Source organism: Nothoprocta perdicaria, unplaced genomic scaffold, assembly GCF_003342845.1.
Source record: "Nothoprocta perdicaria isolate Ctin4 unplaced genomic scaffold, notPer1 scaffold_84, whole genome shotgun sequence".
NCBI classification, from domain to species: domain Eukaryota; kingdom Metazoa; phylum Chordata; class Aves; order Tinamiformes; family Tinamidae; genus Nothoprocta; species Nothoprocta perdicaria.
In genome coordinates, this window is record NW_020456132.1 from 1,443,128 (window position 1) to 1,461,076 (window position 17,949).

General features: G+C 48.1%; 2 protein-coding genes across 2 annotated transcripts in view; one reads left to right on the plus strand and one right to left on the minus strand.

Moving 5' to 3' along the window:
• Positions 1-2: 2 nt before the first annotated feature.
• On the plus strand, positions 3-725 carry TMEM121B (transmembrane protein 121B; the record flags this gene model as incomplete). The annotated part of the gene is made up of 1 exon (XM_026052147.1): positions 3-725. A coding segment is annotated over one exon (723 nt), but the record flags the coding sequence as incomplete, so codon positions are not given.
• Positions 726-5,503: 4,778 nt separating this feature from the next.
• The window catches only part of IL17RA (interleukin 17 receptor A), a 21,063-nt gene continuing 8,617 nt past the window's right edge, over positions 5,504-17,949 (minus strand). Inside the window, exons 3-13 of the mRNA XM_026052169.1 lie at positions 16,226-16,372; positions 15,470-15,594; positions 14,559-14,685; positions 12,628-12,675; positions 12,380-12,537; positions 10,950-11,027; positions 10,539-10,614; positions 10,433-10,447; positions 9,478-9,579; positions 8,346-8,387; positions 5,504-7,887 (exon numbers count right to left, since the gene is read on the minus strand). Of these exons, the coding sequence (XP_025907954.1) occupies positions 6,368-7,887; positions 8,346-8,387; positions 9,478-9,579; positions 10,433-10,447; positions 10,539-10,614; positions 10,950-11,027; positions 12,380-12,537; positions 12,628-12,675; positions 14,559-14,685; positions 15,470-15,594; positions 16,226-16,364 (2,430 nt within the window). The 5' untranslated portion in view covers positions 16,365-16,372 and the 3' untranslated portion in view covers positions 5,504-6,367. The remainder of the gene's footprint in view (positions 7,888-8,345; positions 8,388-9,477; positions 9,580-10,432; positions 10,448-10,538; positions 10,615-10,949; positions 11,028-12,379; positions 12,538-12,627; positions 12,676-14,558; positions 14,686-15,469; positions 15,595-16,225; positions 16,373-17,949) is intronic.

Genomic DNA, 17,949 nt, shown 5'->3' on the forward strand with positions numbered 1-17,949 from the left:
CCTGGCTCATCTACTCCATCGCCTTCACGCCCAAGGCGGCGCTCATCCTGGGCACCTCCATCCTGGAGCTCATCGAGCTGCGCCTGCCGCTGGGCACCACCGGCTTCCGCGTCACGCTGGCGCTCTCGGCGCCGCTGCTCTACTGCCTGCTGCGGGCCATCGGCTCCGAGGGCGCGGGGCAGCTGCTGCTGCCGCCGCAGCCGCCGCCGCAGCACCGCGCCGCCGCCGCCTTCCTCGCCACCTGCCTCGACCTGCTCGACAGCTTCTCGCTGCTGGAGCTCGTGCTGCAGCCCGGGCGGCCGGCGCCGCTGCCCGCGCCGCTGCGCTACCTCCTCATCGCCGTCTACTTCCTCTGCCTCGCCTCGCCCGTGCTCTGGCTGTACGAGCTGAGCGCCGCGCGCCCGCCCGGCGCCGCGCGCCTCGCGCTGCACCTGCTGCTGCCCGCCGGGCTGCTGGACGCGCCGCTGCTGGCGCTGCGCTGCCTCCTGCTCCTGCGCTACCAGCAGCCGCTCTCGCTCTTCATGCTCAAGAACCTCTTCTTCCTCGCGTGCCGCGGCCTCGAGGCCCTCGAGACCTGCTGCCTCCTGCGCCCCGCCGTGCCCGCCGTCAAGTACGGCGCGGCCGCCGCGCCCCCCGCCGCCGCGCCGCTGCCCCACGGCCTCTCCGAGGTGGACGTGGGCCCCCACGGCTACGTCAACGCGCTGGCGGTCACGGCGCAGGGCTGAGTGCCCGTCCCGGCACCTCCCGGCAAGGGGCTCCCCGAGGCGACCCCCCGGGCGAGCACCACCGGGCCCACCCCACGGCCAAACCGAGGGTGGGAGCTGGGCGCAGACGTGACCCCACCCCGGCAGTGCTTGGCTCCCACCTCCCCAAAAGGCTCCTGACCTCGACGGCAGGTTGTCGTCTTCCAGTGCTTTCACCCCTCCGCACTGCTGGGAAGATGTGACTCCTCCTCCTCCACTGCCTGCCAGGCCAACGTGTTGCTCCATCATCGGGAAGGTTCCCTCTTCTGTGTTTGTTTCCCCCAAGCGATGGGGACCAGTGGATTTTCCTCTTTCTTGAACATCGCGATGAGACCTGCAAAGGATCTGAACAGACCTGTGTTTGGGGGGTGTGCAGGGCAGAGGGGAGCGTTCCGAGGGCTCTCTAGGGCTTGCAAAGCTGCCCCCTCTATTTCCCCACAAGCAGAGCCTAAGAGGAGCTTGGAGGACCAGCTGGGAAGTCCGCAAGCCACCTGGGCACTGAGAGCCTAGAAGCCACTTTCTCCTTGCCGAAAATGTCTACCTCTGTGCTTCAACCTTCTCCATCTTACATTGACTTCACACGACAAAGAACCCCATGATGCCGAAACAGACATTCCTCCGGGGGCTCAAGCCCCATTTCGCCACCACCGAGACATTGAATTTGGGTGAGAACAGGGTTTTACAGCAGTCTACTGCTTCCTTCAGAGAGCAGCTGCCGCTCGCCGGGGCTCTCATTTCTCTGTGAATATGCATGTTACTGGGTCAGTGTTGGTTTCCTTGCACGCCCTGGGTGGGCCCCCTCACACCGGCTGGGCGCATTTTCCGAGCCCCTCGCCCCACGTGCCGGGCAGGGCCGGGGACGGCTGAGCTGGGCAGGGGACCCGGGTGCTGCTGGGGGCGGCCCTGTGCTCAGAGCACCTCCCTGCCCCACACAGAAAGCAAAGTGCCACCCCTGAGCCTGCCCCACTGTGTGGCGGGGCCTGGGCTGCAGCTCCGGCCCCTTGGTGCCACGCCTGAGCCTGCCCCATGGCCTGGTGGGGCCTGGGCTGCAGCTCCGGCCCCTTGGTGCCATGCCTGAGCCTGCCCCATGGCGTGGTGGGGCCTGGCCTGCAGCTCCGGCCCCTTGGTGCCATGCCTGAGCCTGCCCCATGGCGTGGTGGGGCCTGGCCTGCAGCTCCGGCCCCTTGGTGCCATGCCTGAGCCTGCCCCATGGCGTGGTGGGGCCTGGCCTGCAGCTCTGGCCCCGTGGTGCCGGCGCACACCCCAGCACCCGTCTCCTGCACACGTGCAGCTAAGGGTGGTGGGGAAGAGCCAGCTGCGAAGTGGCCTCCCATAGAAACACGCTTGGCTCCAGTTTTGAGCTCCGTGAATGTTTGGGGTGGGTTCGGGCCTGCTCCCAGGCCTGCTCCCCATGCCTGCCTAGAGCTGTTCTGGAAAGTGGTCGGATGAAGGCAGGGACACGAAGGCCAGGCAGGGAAGGGGGACTTGCCCCCTCCCACGTTTATGATTTGTTACCTGGGCAGGACTGCAGACGTGGGCAACATGTCACCGTTTCCTGTCCGGAGCCATTCCTCAAGCCGTTAGCTGGGAAGGGGAAGCCAGGGGCCAGCAGCCCCAGTGCTGAGAGGCAGGAGCAGGAGCAGCCCTGGCCTCTGCTCCCGTCCCCAGGCAGGAGCCTCCGCCTGCTCCAGCGCTTGGGCCGGAGCCTCCGCCTGCTCCAGGGCTTGGGCCGGAGCCTCCGTCTGCTCCAGCAGGAGCTGCAGCAACGAGGGGAGACCGGCTGCTCTTCCCCCACCAACGAAGAGCCAGCTGAACCAGGCTGAACTTTCCCACCGGTGCTTTATTCCCAATCGGAGCCCTCCTGCGGGCACTTGTGTGAATCTTGGCCAGGGGCCTTCTCTTCAGTAACTTTTCTTTTGTCTGGACAATCTTGGTGCTGTGAGTGACTGTGATTGTAAAGCTGAGTACTGTGAACTTTTCCTGTGTGGCGTGAGATGTGCCATGGGGATGCCGCTTTCCCGGCCCCGGGGAGGACGCAGCAGGAGGCTGAGGGTGCTGGCAGAGGGACCCGCTCCTGGGAGCCTCCCCTTTTCGCAAGCATTGAAAATGCAGTAAAAACTGGGGTACCACCTAAGAGAGAACAAGCTGGTACCTGAACCCCAGTGTCCCATGTGCTTCATTCAGGCAAGTTATCTAGCCCAAGGATGCTCCCGCCATGGGTTGCATTAATAGCACTGTTCAAATTGGCCCTTTAGCCTGAAAATTGCCATGCACAGATGACACCTCAAATTAATGTTTCTGCTGTATAAAATTCCCTTGCAGAAGACTTCACGGAGTGATTTTCTGCGGTTTCTGCTACTTGTTTGTAAGGAAATGTTAGCAAATGCGCTACATTGAGAGCTTAAATCTCTCTCAGCAGCTGAGTGTAGAGGAGCCCCTTGTGAGGAGAGGGGCAGCTCCAGCTGCCACCACTTACCCCCCTTGCTGCGCAGCGGCATCCCGAGCTCTGAGCTCTCCTTCACAAACCTGCTCCGTCCTCTCTCTGCTAGGGCAGCTCTCGCTCCCTTTCGCTCCCTCCTGCCCCGGCGGATCCGCGGGCCCAAAGGGGCAGCGTTCCCGCTGCGGTGCCAGCCGCTCCTGGCGCCCAAAGCACCTTCCTCGCTTACCCTGTGCTGCCCAGCACTGCAATTCTGGCCCAGGTCAGCGCTACCTTGCCAAACCAAGCTGTGCCATACCGAGGCGTCGCGGCCCGCGCAGGGCCCTTGTCAGCCTCGCAGCGGGACTCGCCTAGTTCCCATTTTACTGCTCTCTCCTAAGAAACTGCTAGCCTGGGCTAGTCCAAGGAGATGGTGACGACTCCCTGGGGAGAAGCTGCAACGAGAGAGAAGCCGGTGGCCAGTGGACACTGGGCATCCCTGTGGCATTAATCAGAACTTGTATTTTTTAAAACGCAAGATTGTTAAAATAAAACTAGAAACTTGTGACCGACTTTGCTCTTTTTTTCTTCTTCAAGTCTTGTTGAGCTATTGAATATTACACTCAGAGACCAACAGACGCATTGAAGTTACCTGGCCTTCCTCACGTTGGATTGCTTCATGTGTCCAGATACTCAAATTGAAACTTGTTCTGGTAAAAATAAGGTCCAAAAGCTCTAACACTAAGGGAATTTGAGAGGGCATCAACTAATTAAAAAAGTCACTCCTCAGAATCACAGAATGGCTGAGGTTGGAAAGGACCTCAAGAGAACATCTAGTCCAACCTCCCTGCTCCAGCAGGGACACCCAGAGCATATGCTCTGCATCCAGGTGGGTTTGGAAGACCTCCAGAGAAGGAGACTCCACAGGCTCCCTGGGCAGCCTGTGCCAGGGCTCTGGCACCCTCACAGTGAATAAGTTCCTCCTCATACAGAGATGGAACTGCCTGTGTCTCAACTTATACCCACTGCCCCTTGTCCTGTCACTGGCCACCACTGAGAAGAGCTTGACCCCTTCCTCCCTACATGCCCCCCTCAGGTACTTGTACATAAGACCCCCTCTCAACCTTGTCTTTTTCCAGAGATAATAGGCCTAACTCACTTAGTCTTTCCTCATACAATAGATGCTCCACTGAGCATCCACTCAGCTTTCTATTCAAATCATTTACAGAGATATGTATGTCTTAAAAAGGTCTCATAGGAAAAAAAAATCACATTTAAATGTTAACGGCTGTAAAATAAAAGGAGTTTTATGAGCTGGATCATCAAGATGACAATTATCTGCAGGCTCCAAGATAACCAACTAATTGGAGCAACACACCACAGTTCCCACTCGCTTGGCCCCCGTGGCCCAGCTGCTCCAGCAGACAGGACACGAAGGGGCCTCCTACCGTTAAGGTCAGATATAGGAGGGCACTGTCCCGTTGTCATTTTCCTGGGCATTTGGGTTGCTCAGCAGTCCTGCCCCACTAACCCGCTCTGCACACGCTGCAGATGTTGAACTTCTGCAGTGCTCATTCTGAGGACACGTGCACTTCCCACCCCACAGTGAGGACACGTGCACTTCCCACCCCACAGTGAGGACACGTGCACTTCCCACCCCACAGTGAGGACACGTGCACTTCCCACCCCGATGTCCCTCAGCTGCAGCCCCCAGGAGCACAGGACTTTGCAGGAAGAGTTGGGTGTTTCTCAACTGCTTCAGCTTCCATGTTTATCTCACTGCAGATTTCTACACAAAATACTTACACAAGGGATAGGCAGAAATTGGGAAGAGGACACAAATGGGTTTAAGTAAATATATTCTAATATATTCTTGTGTTTTGTTCCTTAAGTTACAAACAAGTTACAAACGTACAAATTTATAAAACAACATAGTATATCACTAGCTAAAAAACAAACTAGAAAAGTTGGTTATCTTCTGAAATATTTGGTTTAAAAATTCTCTGAACGTTTTCTGACAAGAAAGCCTGCCCGAGCACCATGGAGAGGGGCCCGGCGGCGCGTGCATCTCCCACGCTGTGGGGCTGCAGAGGCCATGGGGACAATGGGGACAAGGCGGGCTCCCCAGCTTCACGAGGCTGGCAGTGCTGCAGGGCTGAGACCCTCATGGGAGCTGCTCTTACCAGCCTGCCGAGTCCAAGGGTGTTTCTTCTTTTTTTTTTTTTTAAACATTGGAACTGATAGTTTCCATCGCTGCTCCTGGGAGACTAATCCCTCTCTTTATTATTAGCAAATATTTCACAACAGTGAGCATCTGCTCAAGCTACATTTGACCACCCCTCTCTCCCCAATGGCCTCTCATTTCCTTAGCTGGCCACCACTATTTGCATCTCCAAGCTCTCCGGGTACCAAGATGGCCCAAAGCAAACAGCATCACGACGAGGCGTGACAGAATCTGCCAAACGCCCCTGATTCAGGCAAGTTCAGCAAGTCAACAACAAATCTAGATTCCATTTTCTGGTTAAGTTTCCAGCATACTTAAGGGGTCCCTTGCCCCCCTACTGCTGGTTTCAACCAGCAGGTGTGGGGAGTTACGAGGAGGCTGCTTTGTCTCCTTAGTTTAAAAGTTGGTCCCGCTCATCACTCAGGTACTTCACCCGATTCCTAAACGGCTGCAGAGGTACAAACGTGTCCCCAAATGGCAAAATGAGAAATCGCCTGGGCAGGGACGGCCCTATCCTAGCTGAAATTTAAGGCACACATGGTTAACACAGTATTTACAGGAAAACATTTAAAAGATGCATTAAACTGGCAATGTAAAGTTAGCTAAGCTACTCAAATCTGATTTCTGGCCTCAACTTCTGTCCAGTGCAACAAATCAAGGACTTTGGTGGGAAATCCAAAGGCACAGATGAACCACAGTGACTTTTCTGCAATCAGTCACTGAAGGTCCCATGTAACACATTTTCCAGAGGAACCAAATCCCTATGTGCTCCTTCACAGCAGTGGCTGATGCTCCTGTTGCCTCCCTCCGTGCACAGGCTGCAAGCAGCAGCACTCTATCTGCCTCCTGACAGCCAACAAGAAGCTCCCACCACAAGCTGTTTGTCACACGGGGACAAGGAAGGTATCCAAGATGCTGTTTTGTGCTGTGCAGGGTACCTCCTTCCATCCCTGTGTTTCAGGTGCAACATGTTCCAAATGGAGCCTAACAATCCTTCGGAGACTGGCTCAAGTCCATCACCTCAGCTGGATACCTCCAGTCATGGCTCCGTTGAATGTCCTGGAAAAACAATCTCTGCTGGAGACTCTTTAGACTATTCAAGTCCTCTGGAGAGAGTCCATGAAAGAGCACTTGTTTCTCTGGATCTTCTTCCTCCTCTTCCTCTTCTTCCTCCTCCTCCTCCTCCACAAGATCATCAGGAGGCAAAGGAGAACATCTAGAGATGTAGCCCTGGTCTGACTGCACTGATTGTCTTTGCTCTTTGCATTGGTCATCTAAGACCAACTGATGTTGCTTGTCAGCTTCCTCTTGACAGCAGGATGGTTCTGAGGGCAGAACGCTCTGCTGATAAAGAGAAGACATGAGTCCATTCAGCTGGAGTCTCAGCTCACCTGAGAGGTTTGCAGGACTATCACCTATTGCAGAAGCTTCGCAGTCGTCATGGAGGATGACTTCATTTCTCAGTGGAAAACTTGTTCCCAAAAGAGGGACTCCTTCCACACAGTCCTCATTAGTCAGCACATGATGCCCAAGCACACTTTTATCTTCCATGGGAGACACCGGCTCCACTACCTGAACCAGAGGGGCCTCATCCATAGGAATGACCATAGTCTGAGAAGCTGCATCCCCAGACAGATTCAGCTGAGGCTGCAGTTTGCAACCTTTGTTCTCGCTCTCCTGCATGTGAAGGTCGACAACGTAACAGCAATTGGGCTCAGGCTCCCTGAGGTGCAGCTGATGTTTCACGATGCCCCCCTGCTCGCTCAGGAACGAGCCCACAGCACTGTCTCTGCTCACGCACTGAGGCTCCTCGTCGTTCTCCACGCAGATGCTTTCCGTCTCAAACCAGTCTGGGTGCTCTGCCTGCCACTCCTGGAACTTTTGCACGGCCTCTTTCAGCTTCCATCCACTAGGGGTATCCACGTAATTGTCTGCTGTGATTTCCTGGATTCGGTGTATACGTCCCGGTTCAAATTTCTCCAGGTCCTGAATCCGAAAAAAAATATCCTCAAACTTGTCCATCAGTTGGTACCTGGAAGTGACATTAAATAGATCGGGTATATCCTTCTCACTACTTATCCCTTCAAAATAGCAGATGATATACATCCCAAAACAGGCTGGCTTCTTGAAATCGGGCAGGATCAAATTCAAGGCAGGGGTGAAGAGGTCTCCAGTTGGCTTTTGCTGATCTTGCCGGAGACGCACAGGCTCGCTCCCAAGCATGGCCTGCCATTTGGCCTGGGTGCCCCGTGAGCACAAGATGATAATCTTTGAAGAGAGGTCTTCCATCTCCTTCTTTTGTCGAGTGAGCCAAGGTAAAGCCCCTAGCTCCGAGATCTGATGATCTTCCAGCAGATCTAAGGCCACTGCAGTGCCGCAGACGGTCATCAGGAACTCGGCAAACTTCAGCACCACATCCACGTAGAGCAGGTGATCGGCGGAGTACACGATCCAAACTTTCCGGGGCTTCAATGGTGGCAGAGGAAGGTCTGGAGACAGCACCTCTGAAAGACAGAGAAAGATTCATCCCAGATGAATTTCACCACGCATAAACGCAAAGCACACTGGTTTCAACAGTCTTGCAAGGATAGCTGTAATGTTCTATCGTGGGAGCTGCCTTCACCCCACAGCAATCTCCTGCTGCTGTGGCTTCAATGATTAGCCATTTTTTTCCCAGTACAACCACAGCTAAATGGACAATAAATAACTACTTTGTAAAGTTGTATCTCCCATCTGCTAAAGGGCAGCAGTCCAACTTGTATATTCTCTGTTCAATGTGTTCAGTTATTAAAATGTTCCTTTTGACTAACCAGGAACACAGGAAGACCTTGAGGCTATGCTAGCTTGGTTTCCAGAAGCATCTACAGAGGAGCAGAGCCCCCGATAACCTGTGCCCAACAGCTCATCCCAGATGCCTCACACACAGGACAGCACTGGACAACGCAGCGGCAGGATCCCTTACCCGTCTGCCAGTCACTGTGGCCGCCTTTCCCTCGCAGGCGTCCTGCAAGAGAGAGAGTCACTGTCAACTGTAACAGCCATCCCCTGCAAATAACCACTGCCTCCGGAGACTAGACTTGCAAGTCTCCAACTGAGAGGGGAAAGAGGGAGGGAAAAGCCTAATAAAAACACTGCATGGACACAGGTTCGTCCATAGTCAAGTCTGCTGTGCGCTATACTTTGTTTTGCCTTGGTGAGAAAGGATGCACTCACAACTGATTTTCACCATCCTTCCCTAAACTGAAAAACAAGGACAGAGCCCTCACATTTTCTCCTAGTTCTCCTTGAAAAGCATCTTTATTTTTTTTTAAATAGAGTTTTTTTTTTTAAGAGGCTTTTCCTAAAGAAGCAACTAAGTACATCTCCAGGTACAACTTACAGGTCTTACAGATGATTTTTATGTTTAGAGGCCCTTTGAAAGATTTTCCTCAGGTAAAAAGCAAGCAGTGAGTTGTACAGTCTCCCTGTGATAACCGCCTCACAGTTACAGCACTAAAGACTATGAATATCTTTAATCACGCAATTTTTCAAACCGCTCAGTATCAACTTCTGTGTTCCAATTTTCTTTTTCCATCTTCACCAAAGATTGCTCTTTAAACTCAAGACAGCACAGTAGTGAGTTTTGCAGAGACAGGGGGTGACAGGGGAAAGCCTGTGGCCTCCGAGAACAGGAAGCTGCTGCCCTGCAGGGCTTTTACACAATGCATAAGGAAAATAAATGGAAGAGATACCCACAGAAACCTGGTTCAGCAGGAATCAAAGGGCTAAACTGTGATGTCATTTTTTCCCCCATGAGCTTCTTCCAAAGTGGAATGTCAGTGGAAGGTCAGACAGTGCAACCCGTCAAGATTTTTGGGTGGATTGTGTTAGGATGATGCATTAGGTGGATGGTAATACAGTGGATGACGCATTAGGTGGATGGTATTAGGATGTTACACAAGTCTTGTGATATAAACAGAAGAAAGCATTTGCATGAGCATTGTATCAGTGGCAGAGCTTCATAAAGCAAGGAAGAAAACAGTGAGAAAAATAAAGGAGTAGGAAAGACTAGTCATAGTGCTCAGACACATCTTTCCATGTGGTAGGAGTCTTACCTGCTCGCTTTTTGGTCATACAAATGACAGCTGTTATAACCGATCCGACCAGTAACACACAGATCCCAGTGATGCACCAGTATAACCATATAATCATATCACCTAGGGTATAAAGAGAGCACCCAGACATGGCTTTCAACAGCTAAGGAGCTTCACCCAGGAAGAGAAATCTCCTGATCAGCCAAAACCAAAGCAAAAGGTCCAGGGTTCTGCCCAAGGCCACAGGCAGAGCAGGCTGAGAGCCCAGTACTGCTCCCACCGGCCCCTTCCCAAAACGCCACGGCCGCATTTGAAAACAGGCTCTGCACTTCAAGCTTGCTCCAGAGAGCCCTACCTGGAACCCCCTAAAACCTAAGAGCAGCAGCCTTCACCTGTGGACAGCAGACATTCCACATCCTGCCTCTTCACCTCATCTACATTCATATGAAAGAATTTAGGGCAAGCATTTCAATCTGCAGGATGTGTGTGTGAGTTTTCATCTTGGACATGGCTAGCTTTTCACAGGTGCTGCTGCAGCCAAGAAAAGATGTTAAATTATTATGCACATGATTTATCTTGATGTTCATGCAGATGAATATATGCAAGCTATTCTCTTCCAAAGCTTTTTTTTAACTATGCAAATCTTTTGAACATTGAGCAAAGTGACAGAATATATTTTAAAGTCAGATTCCTTTGTCAAAAGAGTGCTTCTCAAAGAATTTCATGCAAGTAAAGTATCTCTAAAAACATAATAATAATAATAAAATCATTTAATCAGGTACATACTATATACAAATACTTGCCTTTTTAAAGCACAGTGAAGTAGCTCTAATACAACCCATGTTCTGAAAACAGCAGGGCTACAAGGGGACATTTTCCTGATCATCGTGTCACTCTCAGTAAGGATCATTTGTTATTCTATATGACAGGAATAGAGCAGCAAGGGAAGTTTCAGAGTACTGGAAAGGCTTCTTACCTGACGGGTCTGGACCTGCAAGAGACAGAGCTACGTTAGAATTTCGGTTCTCATCTATAAAACAATAAGAAGCTAAGAAGCTAATTTAGAGAAGGGAGGGTCTCACTTGGAGCTGGTGCACATGGGATGACAGCAGAATGTCTCATGCAGTCTGTGCCGCAGTTCACAAAGAATGGCTGAATCTGCAGTTGAAATAAACGACAAAAAAAAAAAATCAGAAGCTATTTTCAACAGCAATTCTGTTCCCTACTTGACCCTTCCCCTGCTTCTTCCTTCCCTAAAAGCTGAGCACACAGAACAGGATCCCTATTTCCCTTCAAAGACTATGATTAATCAATGATTCTCTCACTATTGACTGTATATTAATAAATTAATGGGCTCCTGAGGCTGCATAGCTGTCAATGCTTGTCCTGTGTCACTCAGGCTTCACTACCCTACACTAGAACGGAGAGTTACTGTCTATACCATCTGGAAGAGAATGCCTTTCAGGAAGGACATAGGAACCATGTGTCTGTACCTGAATATTGTAGTTGCAGCAGGCTCTTATGTTCCTCTCTATTTTGATTGTAACGTTCACCTGCCGCTGCAGTCCACCCTGCAGAAATCAGAAGCAACTATTATAAGGGAAACAAGAAGAAAACGGAGTAAAAGCCATAACAAACAAAAGGAGTAAGGAGGAAAATATGGGGAAATGCAAGTTATGGACGTGGTACAAAACAGCAGAAATTCATAATTTTGTTTGGAATCAGAAGCTTGTATGATGAAGCAGGTAAGTGTCTTGGTGATCACTACTGTCACTGTCCTACTGATAGGAATGCAGTTAAATCAGCAGGTTAAAGTTGCCCAGGTAACATGAAATTTAAGTAATTAAGGACATCTTTTGTGCAACTTTAAAAGCATTAATTTTAACTTACAGTTTCTTAACAATGTCAAGATATTTAATGTTCAGATTTTAATTAACAGCTTCTGGTTTGCTCCACTTTAAAAAGCTGACCTACTGCTGAACTGCTTTCAGTTACACCACAGCAGACATAAAGATTGCCCCTTTTATCCAAGGCACACAACCAGTATCCTTTCAGTGTAAATAAACACATTTTTACGATGCTGAGCAGAGGCACACTCTGCAACGAAGTACAGTCACCCCTGCCAGGTATATATACACTGTACATACTGTATCAGGAATGCCTTCAGGCATATCAGCATGTGGAGTCCAAAGGATGAGGAGTGTGGAAGGAATGGAAAGACTAAGCACAGTGAATTCCAATTTACCTGCCCTCCTTCAAGGCAGGATAGAGACTAGTATCAAATATTCAGAATCCTCCCTCGTTCAGATTTCTGGAGTGGGCAATTTCTTAGGTCAGAGGACAACAGTCTGCATCTACTTTGAGTTTTTCAACAACACAGGTTTAAGACCTACAGGAATTGATTCTCAGATTTAACTGGAACACCTTTGCAAAAGCATTTAGACTCAGTTTCAAAAAAAATGCTAAATTGCTTCAATGATTTGTTGCACTCGCTATTAAAACTCTGCACCTCAATTTTGATTTATTTAGCTTTGTCTCCCAGGCACTGGCTTGGGAAAAAAAAAAAAAAAAAAAAAAGGAAATAAAGCCCAAATCATCCAATGTCAAATTTCTCTCTCTTTTACAGGTGCTTGCAGATTGTCCCATAACCATCATGTTGTTCACAAAATAACACTGGCTTGAGCCTTTTACTCTAAAGCATTAGAAAAGCAACCTTCCTTTTGATGTTTTATTTACCAAAATCCTGCAGGAACATACCATCTTTCAGAGGTCAAACAAAAATCTGGAAACAATTCCTTGGAAATCACTGTTCAATACATTTGCCAGTTCTAACACCACCTAACCTCCCGTCTTATGATTTTGTGACTATTAAAGAAAATTCTGTCTAAAGTAGCTGCGCAGAAATTATTTGGAAGGCATTTACCTCAGAGAAATTATGCGTGACCATTTTACATTTCTTCTCATTCAGGAAACTGGCCACATGGATTTGATATTGGGCAGACTCCGTCCACGGGTTAAAGCTCACGAGCAGAGTGGCGTCATCTAGACTTTTACCTTGGATCCTGGGCTCCCACAGGCTGCCTGGAAGAAGTGCAGATAGTCAATTTTCTCATCTGTCAGGAATATTTCAAAGGGCAGCAGTGACCGGTAACTCACACAGACAACTTTTACCTGTATTTATACACGGAACAGTTCTTTTCATCAGAGAGTCCTTGCAGTCTGCAGGAAAGAGACACCATTAGTTGACAGGTCAGAAATATTGCAGTTCCACTCAAGAAAAGCATCCCCTTTAGTAGAAACCAGACACCTAACTCAGAATTCTGCTTGAGGAGTAGGAACCTTTGCTTCAATGCAGTAGCAAAATTTTGTATGAGAATAACACGGCCATTTCCAAGGCAAAACTCTCTCTTCCAATGATGTTATGTTTCTAAGGATGGAGGTATTGATGAGAAAGGCCTAAAACCACACAGTGCTTCTAACATATCAATGCTTAGCCCTTGCTGGGGGGGAGGCTTGTGCAGTGAGGGTCATATGAGAACACTCTCAAGGGAGGGGAGTTGCAATTTTATATTGATCTCCAGACTTACCTGGAGAGAGGCTAAGCCATAGATTCCTGGCAAAAGAATTCTCTCCTACGACAACCATCAGACTGGAATCTTTCTTGATCCTATAAAAGCTCTTCTACATTGACATTTCTCTTCAGTTTTATTTAGCAGATTGGCTCTGCTTTTTCACATTGAAATTCAAACTCATACCATTAGCTGGGTGGGATTTACAAGTGTCAGCGTAAAATATTATTCCTCCTGGGCCTGGGGGCAACAAAGAAACAATTCCCTAGTAGCGCCTGCTTAAACAGACAAAAGCAAATACCCCTGATCTTAATTTTCCAACTTTCTGTCAAGTTCATGACCCTCTAACTCAAAGATAAACTCTGATCAGCAAAGTTCCCTGCCACCGCGGACCTCAACACAATGCATTAGGTTCCAGCAGAGCAGGGGGATCAGAGCTAGAAAGTGGCCCATATAACCAGGGCTAAAAATCAAGCGACTGCTCTGCTTCCCCCCATGCACACTGACTGGCACACAACATACCTTTCCATAAATAAAGAGTTCTGCTCCCAAATCTAAGCAAGTCAAGAGGAAAACGATGGCTTAAGCTGGGTATTGAATATCCAGCATTTATGAACTGGTAAGTGCAGCCAGAGAGAACTGCAGACCCTCAACATATTCAAGGAAAAAACAAAAGCAATCTCCCCATAAAACAAAACATAACATCCTGCCCCAAGTTTCCTTCCAAGAGGAATATTTTCATTTATGCAAAAAAAGAGTCAGATACCACTCTATCAAGCTTCATGATAAATCAACTCTTAAGTGCTTAAAATTTGACATCAGAAGCTAAGTTTTACTCATCCCAATTTAGAAAGTTTTGATCTGTACTTTTACCTTCCACAAGCACAAGGGCAACTTCCAAAGATTTCAAACTAAACAAAGGCAGCATTGATAGTCTGCAGAGAACATGAAAGACCAGTCTGCAGTCCCCTTCAACTAGATTAAATGTGTTTTTATCTGCTCCACTGATGAACGCTTCAGCAACTAAATCCAGCAAAGGAAACTTATCATCTTCAAACAGCTTCTCAGAGGGGCACCCATATCAGTCTTCAAACTTTAATATGAATTTGTTTAACCACATGTGCAACAGAATTCCCAATGAGCAATGCCTCAGAGTTCACAGATCCAAGTCCAAAACTCCATCCAGCTTTTCGGATAGCATATAAACATCTTTATAGCAGTGTCTTCCATTTAGGAAGTCACCAGTCACTTGGTGGACTCCACCACACTTTCTTCCAAGCAGAGATTTGTGTGTTATATTTCAGTGAGTGGATTCCAGAAGCAAGGATGATGGCTTTTAATACAAATTATCACGCATTTTGGGGAGAAAACCACAGCAGTGCTGTAAGAAAGAATAGTAACATGAGTCTTCAAATTCAGAAAGGATAAGAGTTTTACAATATTGTTCCCAGTTCACATACTCAGGCTGGAGAAAAATCCAGTTCACGAATTAAATCCCAAGCTCAAGGCCTAGTTCAATAGAGCACCTCTTACCAGGCATCGTGAAAGGCATGGACTTGCAGTTGTAGTCTCCATGTGTACCCAGTTTGGGCAGGTGGTAGACAGTCACGTGGTAAGTCTGGCCAGGTTCCACTTCAAAGCGGTCAAAACTGAAGTTCCACTGAAATAAAGCATTCAAAAAGACTTTAAAACAGAGTTGTGTTATCAAGGCTCTGAAATTAACAGCTGACTTGGTTTTGTCCCATTGTGTCCCCCCATCCCATACGACCTTGACAGCCAAAGCAGGCAAGAGCTAAACATTTATAACTGCAATTATACATGTATAGCTTTGGCCATATTTCCTTATTTCTTTTTCTTCTACACTGCTTTTCAGTATAGACGTAGTTTCATTATAGAACAACGTTTAGTTTTAGCCCAATAGGATGAGCCAAGGAATAAAATTAAACTTCCTACTGTTATAAAGGGAGCTGTGGATGCTCCCAATCTGTGGAATAAGGTGGAAAGACAAACTCCAGGTTCATGCTTTTATCTACAACAGAACGCTACAAAAGAGAATTGGAAGCACAAGGAAAGACAGAGTTAAAGACAGCGTCACAGCTCTCAAGAAGAAAGCAAAAACTGCCACAAGCGTTCATTTTAAGAACATCAAGGACAACGACACGAGCAAGGTACTGAACTGAGAGCAACAAAATATCAGAAGGCATTTATAACCTGAGGACAGTAAAAATGAAAGAGAAACTGAGACAGCTAAGGAATATTTTGTGTATATAGCTACACAAAAGCATAAAATAAACTGGAAATGACAGGCCTCAAGCTCAGCGTCTGTGCTGCTACGCCAGCTCTGGTGACTCACTTGCTTTTCATCGATACACCTCCTCTATTACAGGCACAACTCCAACAAGCCCAGAGACTGGAAGAGGCAGCTCAGAGCCCTTGGCACTCACCCGGCCTCCGTCCGGACGGACCTGAAGCATCAAGTTGTTCTGAAAATCAAACTGGGCGCAGATTTGTTGATTGCTGTTCACCTGCATCACGGCCAGCTCTGCCCCCCGGAGAAACTGGATGCTGGCTGCAGGCACAGGGCGGGAGAGGTTTTTTCTTTCCTGTCATGTACAGGTGACACCCCTCCATCCCGCGCCTAGTCCAGTCACAGGAGACTGGAGAGTTTTGCAGAGCAGTGCAAAACTGGGGACAAGGGAAAACCGGGGAGCATCATCACTGAATGAAAACTCAAAGCCCTTCGGAGAATGGAAGAAAATAGGCAAAAAAGCTCCTATTTACTGGCAGTTGTTAAGGACCTCATTCACTTACTGGTACTTGTCCCAGCAATGAGACAACTCTTTATCAAGATACATGTGCATATAGGAAATCTGAGCCACAAGGGCTCCAATATCCTGTATTCCAGTGTTCCTAAAGGAGAAGACCTTGCGCTAGGTTAAGGATAACAGCACCTAAGCAACTGCTTGCTCTCTCTCAAATCCATTCCCTTTTGTTCTGTTTACACACGAGCAGATGGTCCCCTTATAAGCAAAACAAACCACAAACCTAAAACAAAACAAAGCAGCCAAGCCCTCAAATCGCTAAGCTCTGCTTCCCTGGGTAAACCGCAGAAGACTTGGAGTACTGATTTTCCTCTCCGTCCCTGCTAGACCACGCTTAATTCCTCCGCTCCCTGTTCCTGTTTAAGAGCCACCTCTTACCATCAGTGGCCACCTTCCACTCTATCCGAAGCACTGGGAGGAGTTTTCCATCCATCTGATGGAAAACACCAGAAGAGACATGAAGACTACTCGGAGCAGAGGGCGTCCACGTTGAAACTTGCAGCCAGCTCATTTCCATGCAGGTACCTGTCCAGCAAGTGAAAGTTGCTAGTTAGGAGCAGGGCAGTGGAAATTCTTCCCTTGGCACAAAATACTGGATTTCAAAAGTATTCTTGGTTCTATCACTAGTCCTAAGTTTCTCCTGCTTACATCTCTCTTGATATCTTGTCAGGCACTGCAATTTACTTAATGTGTGCGTTGCCTTTTACAGAATGGTACAAGAGGAGCTCTGTTAAATCTATGGTCTGTGCTTTGTGCTGGGGTACTCCAAAGGCAAAACTTGGGGACAATTTCTTAAAGCTGTTTCACAGTTAAGGAAAGAAGTTTCCAGCATGGGCAGACTCAAGCACGAACTAGGAAATGCAAGTCCTCTAAATGGTTTGCAACACCCCGAACTCAGGCATTCTAGTAACATATATTTCCTCTTTTCCTTAAAATCCATAAAATGGGTTATCACTGCGTTCTTGGCTAGTTAAACAGGTCAAGTAAGTCCACTCAGTATCTCCTGCAGCAAGTCCATACCTCACTGCAGAACCGGATCAATGTCAGAAGAGAAATGCTAATTTCAAGCTATCCAATGACAAAAAGGTCTTTCAGATACACGTTTCACTTCAGCTTACAGCCCTTATCAAACTTCTCCTAAGCTAATAAGCCCTCCAGACAGAAAAATAAGTAATGTTGCTCAACAGGGTGCTGTAAAAAACAGGTCCTGCAATTTCATCAGGAAAAAAAAAGCAAGTATGACAGGCTCTATGGGCAGACACAATCTTCTTAGATTTGTGATGTTGACATTTGACTTACCAGAGTATATTAAAAACAGCTCAACCAAATAACAATGAGGCACAGACATGGGAAAAAGCTGCAGACAAATATCAAGGTCAAGTTGCCAGTGGGCAATCACTAGTTTGGATGGTTTTAGGTGGGAGAGCATGCATAGGCCTGATGCTATGTGTTTAGGAGCATATATCAGAAATTGTATCAAACACCTTAGTCACTTCATATACTGGAACTATTCAGATAAAAATTTTGGACAGGCTGCAATGTACATGTAAGTACAAGTTGGGTAGGTCACCTAGAGCTAATGAGAATTTACGACCTCAACAACGGTACTTTTGAAAACTTGGCAGTAAAACTACTGAACGTGAGCTGCTTGCGCCATGCAATCTATGAAATGTAGGAGGAAGCCAGCATGACCACTGCATATTTCAAAATAGAAATAAAATAGGCAAAATGTCCGGTAGACGATAGGCTTTGAGAGATAGGCATTATATTCTTTAGCTTTTCCAGGTACCGAACTTAATGTTGTAGTGCTGAAGTGAAAAGCAAAGAGGGCATTTGCAGTTTGAGGCTCCCAGCCTCCAAATAAGCAGATAAGGGGGAAACATGCAGTTTCAGCTTAAGCCAACAAAAAACACGCTGCTAAATGAAAGGTTGCACACTTTTTTTTTTTTTCTTTTGGCTAGTCCAATGACAGAAGCTCTCAAATGGGAGCAGTGGAAAGTTGGCACCATCCCTTCTGACGTCAGCATGTTTTTAGGCTTAGGAAAAAGTTGGACTTTCTTCAGATGCTCATTTTACCAAAGCAAACCAACAAGAAAAAAAAA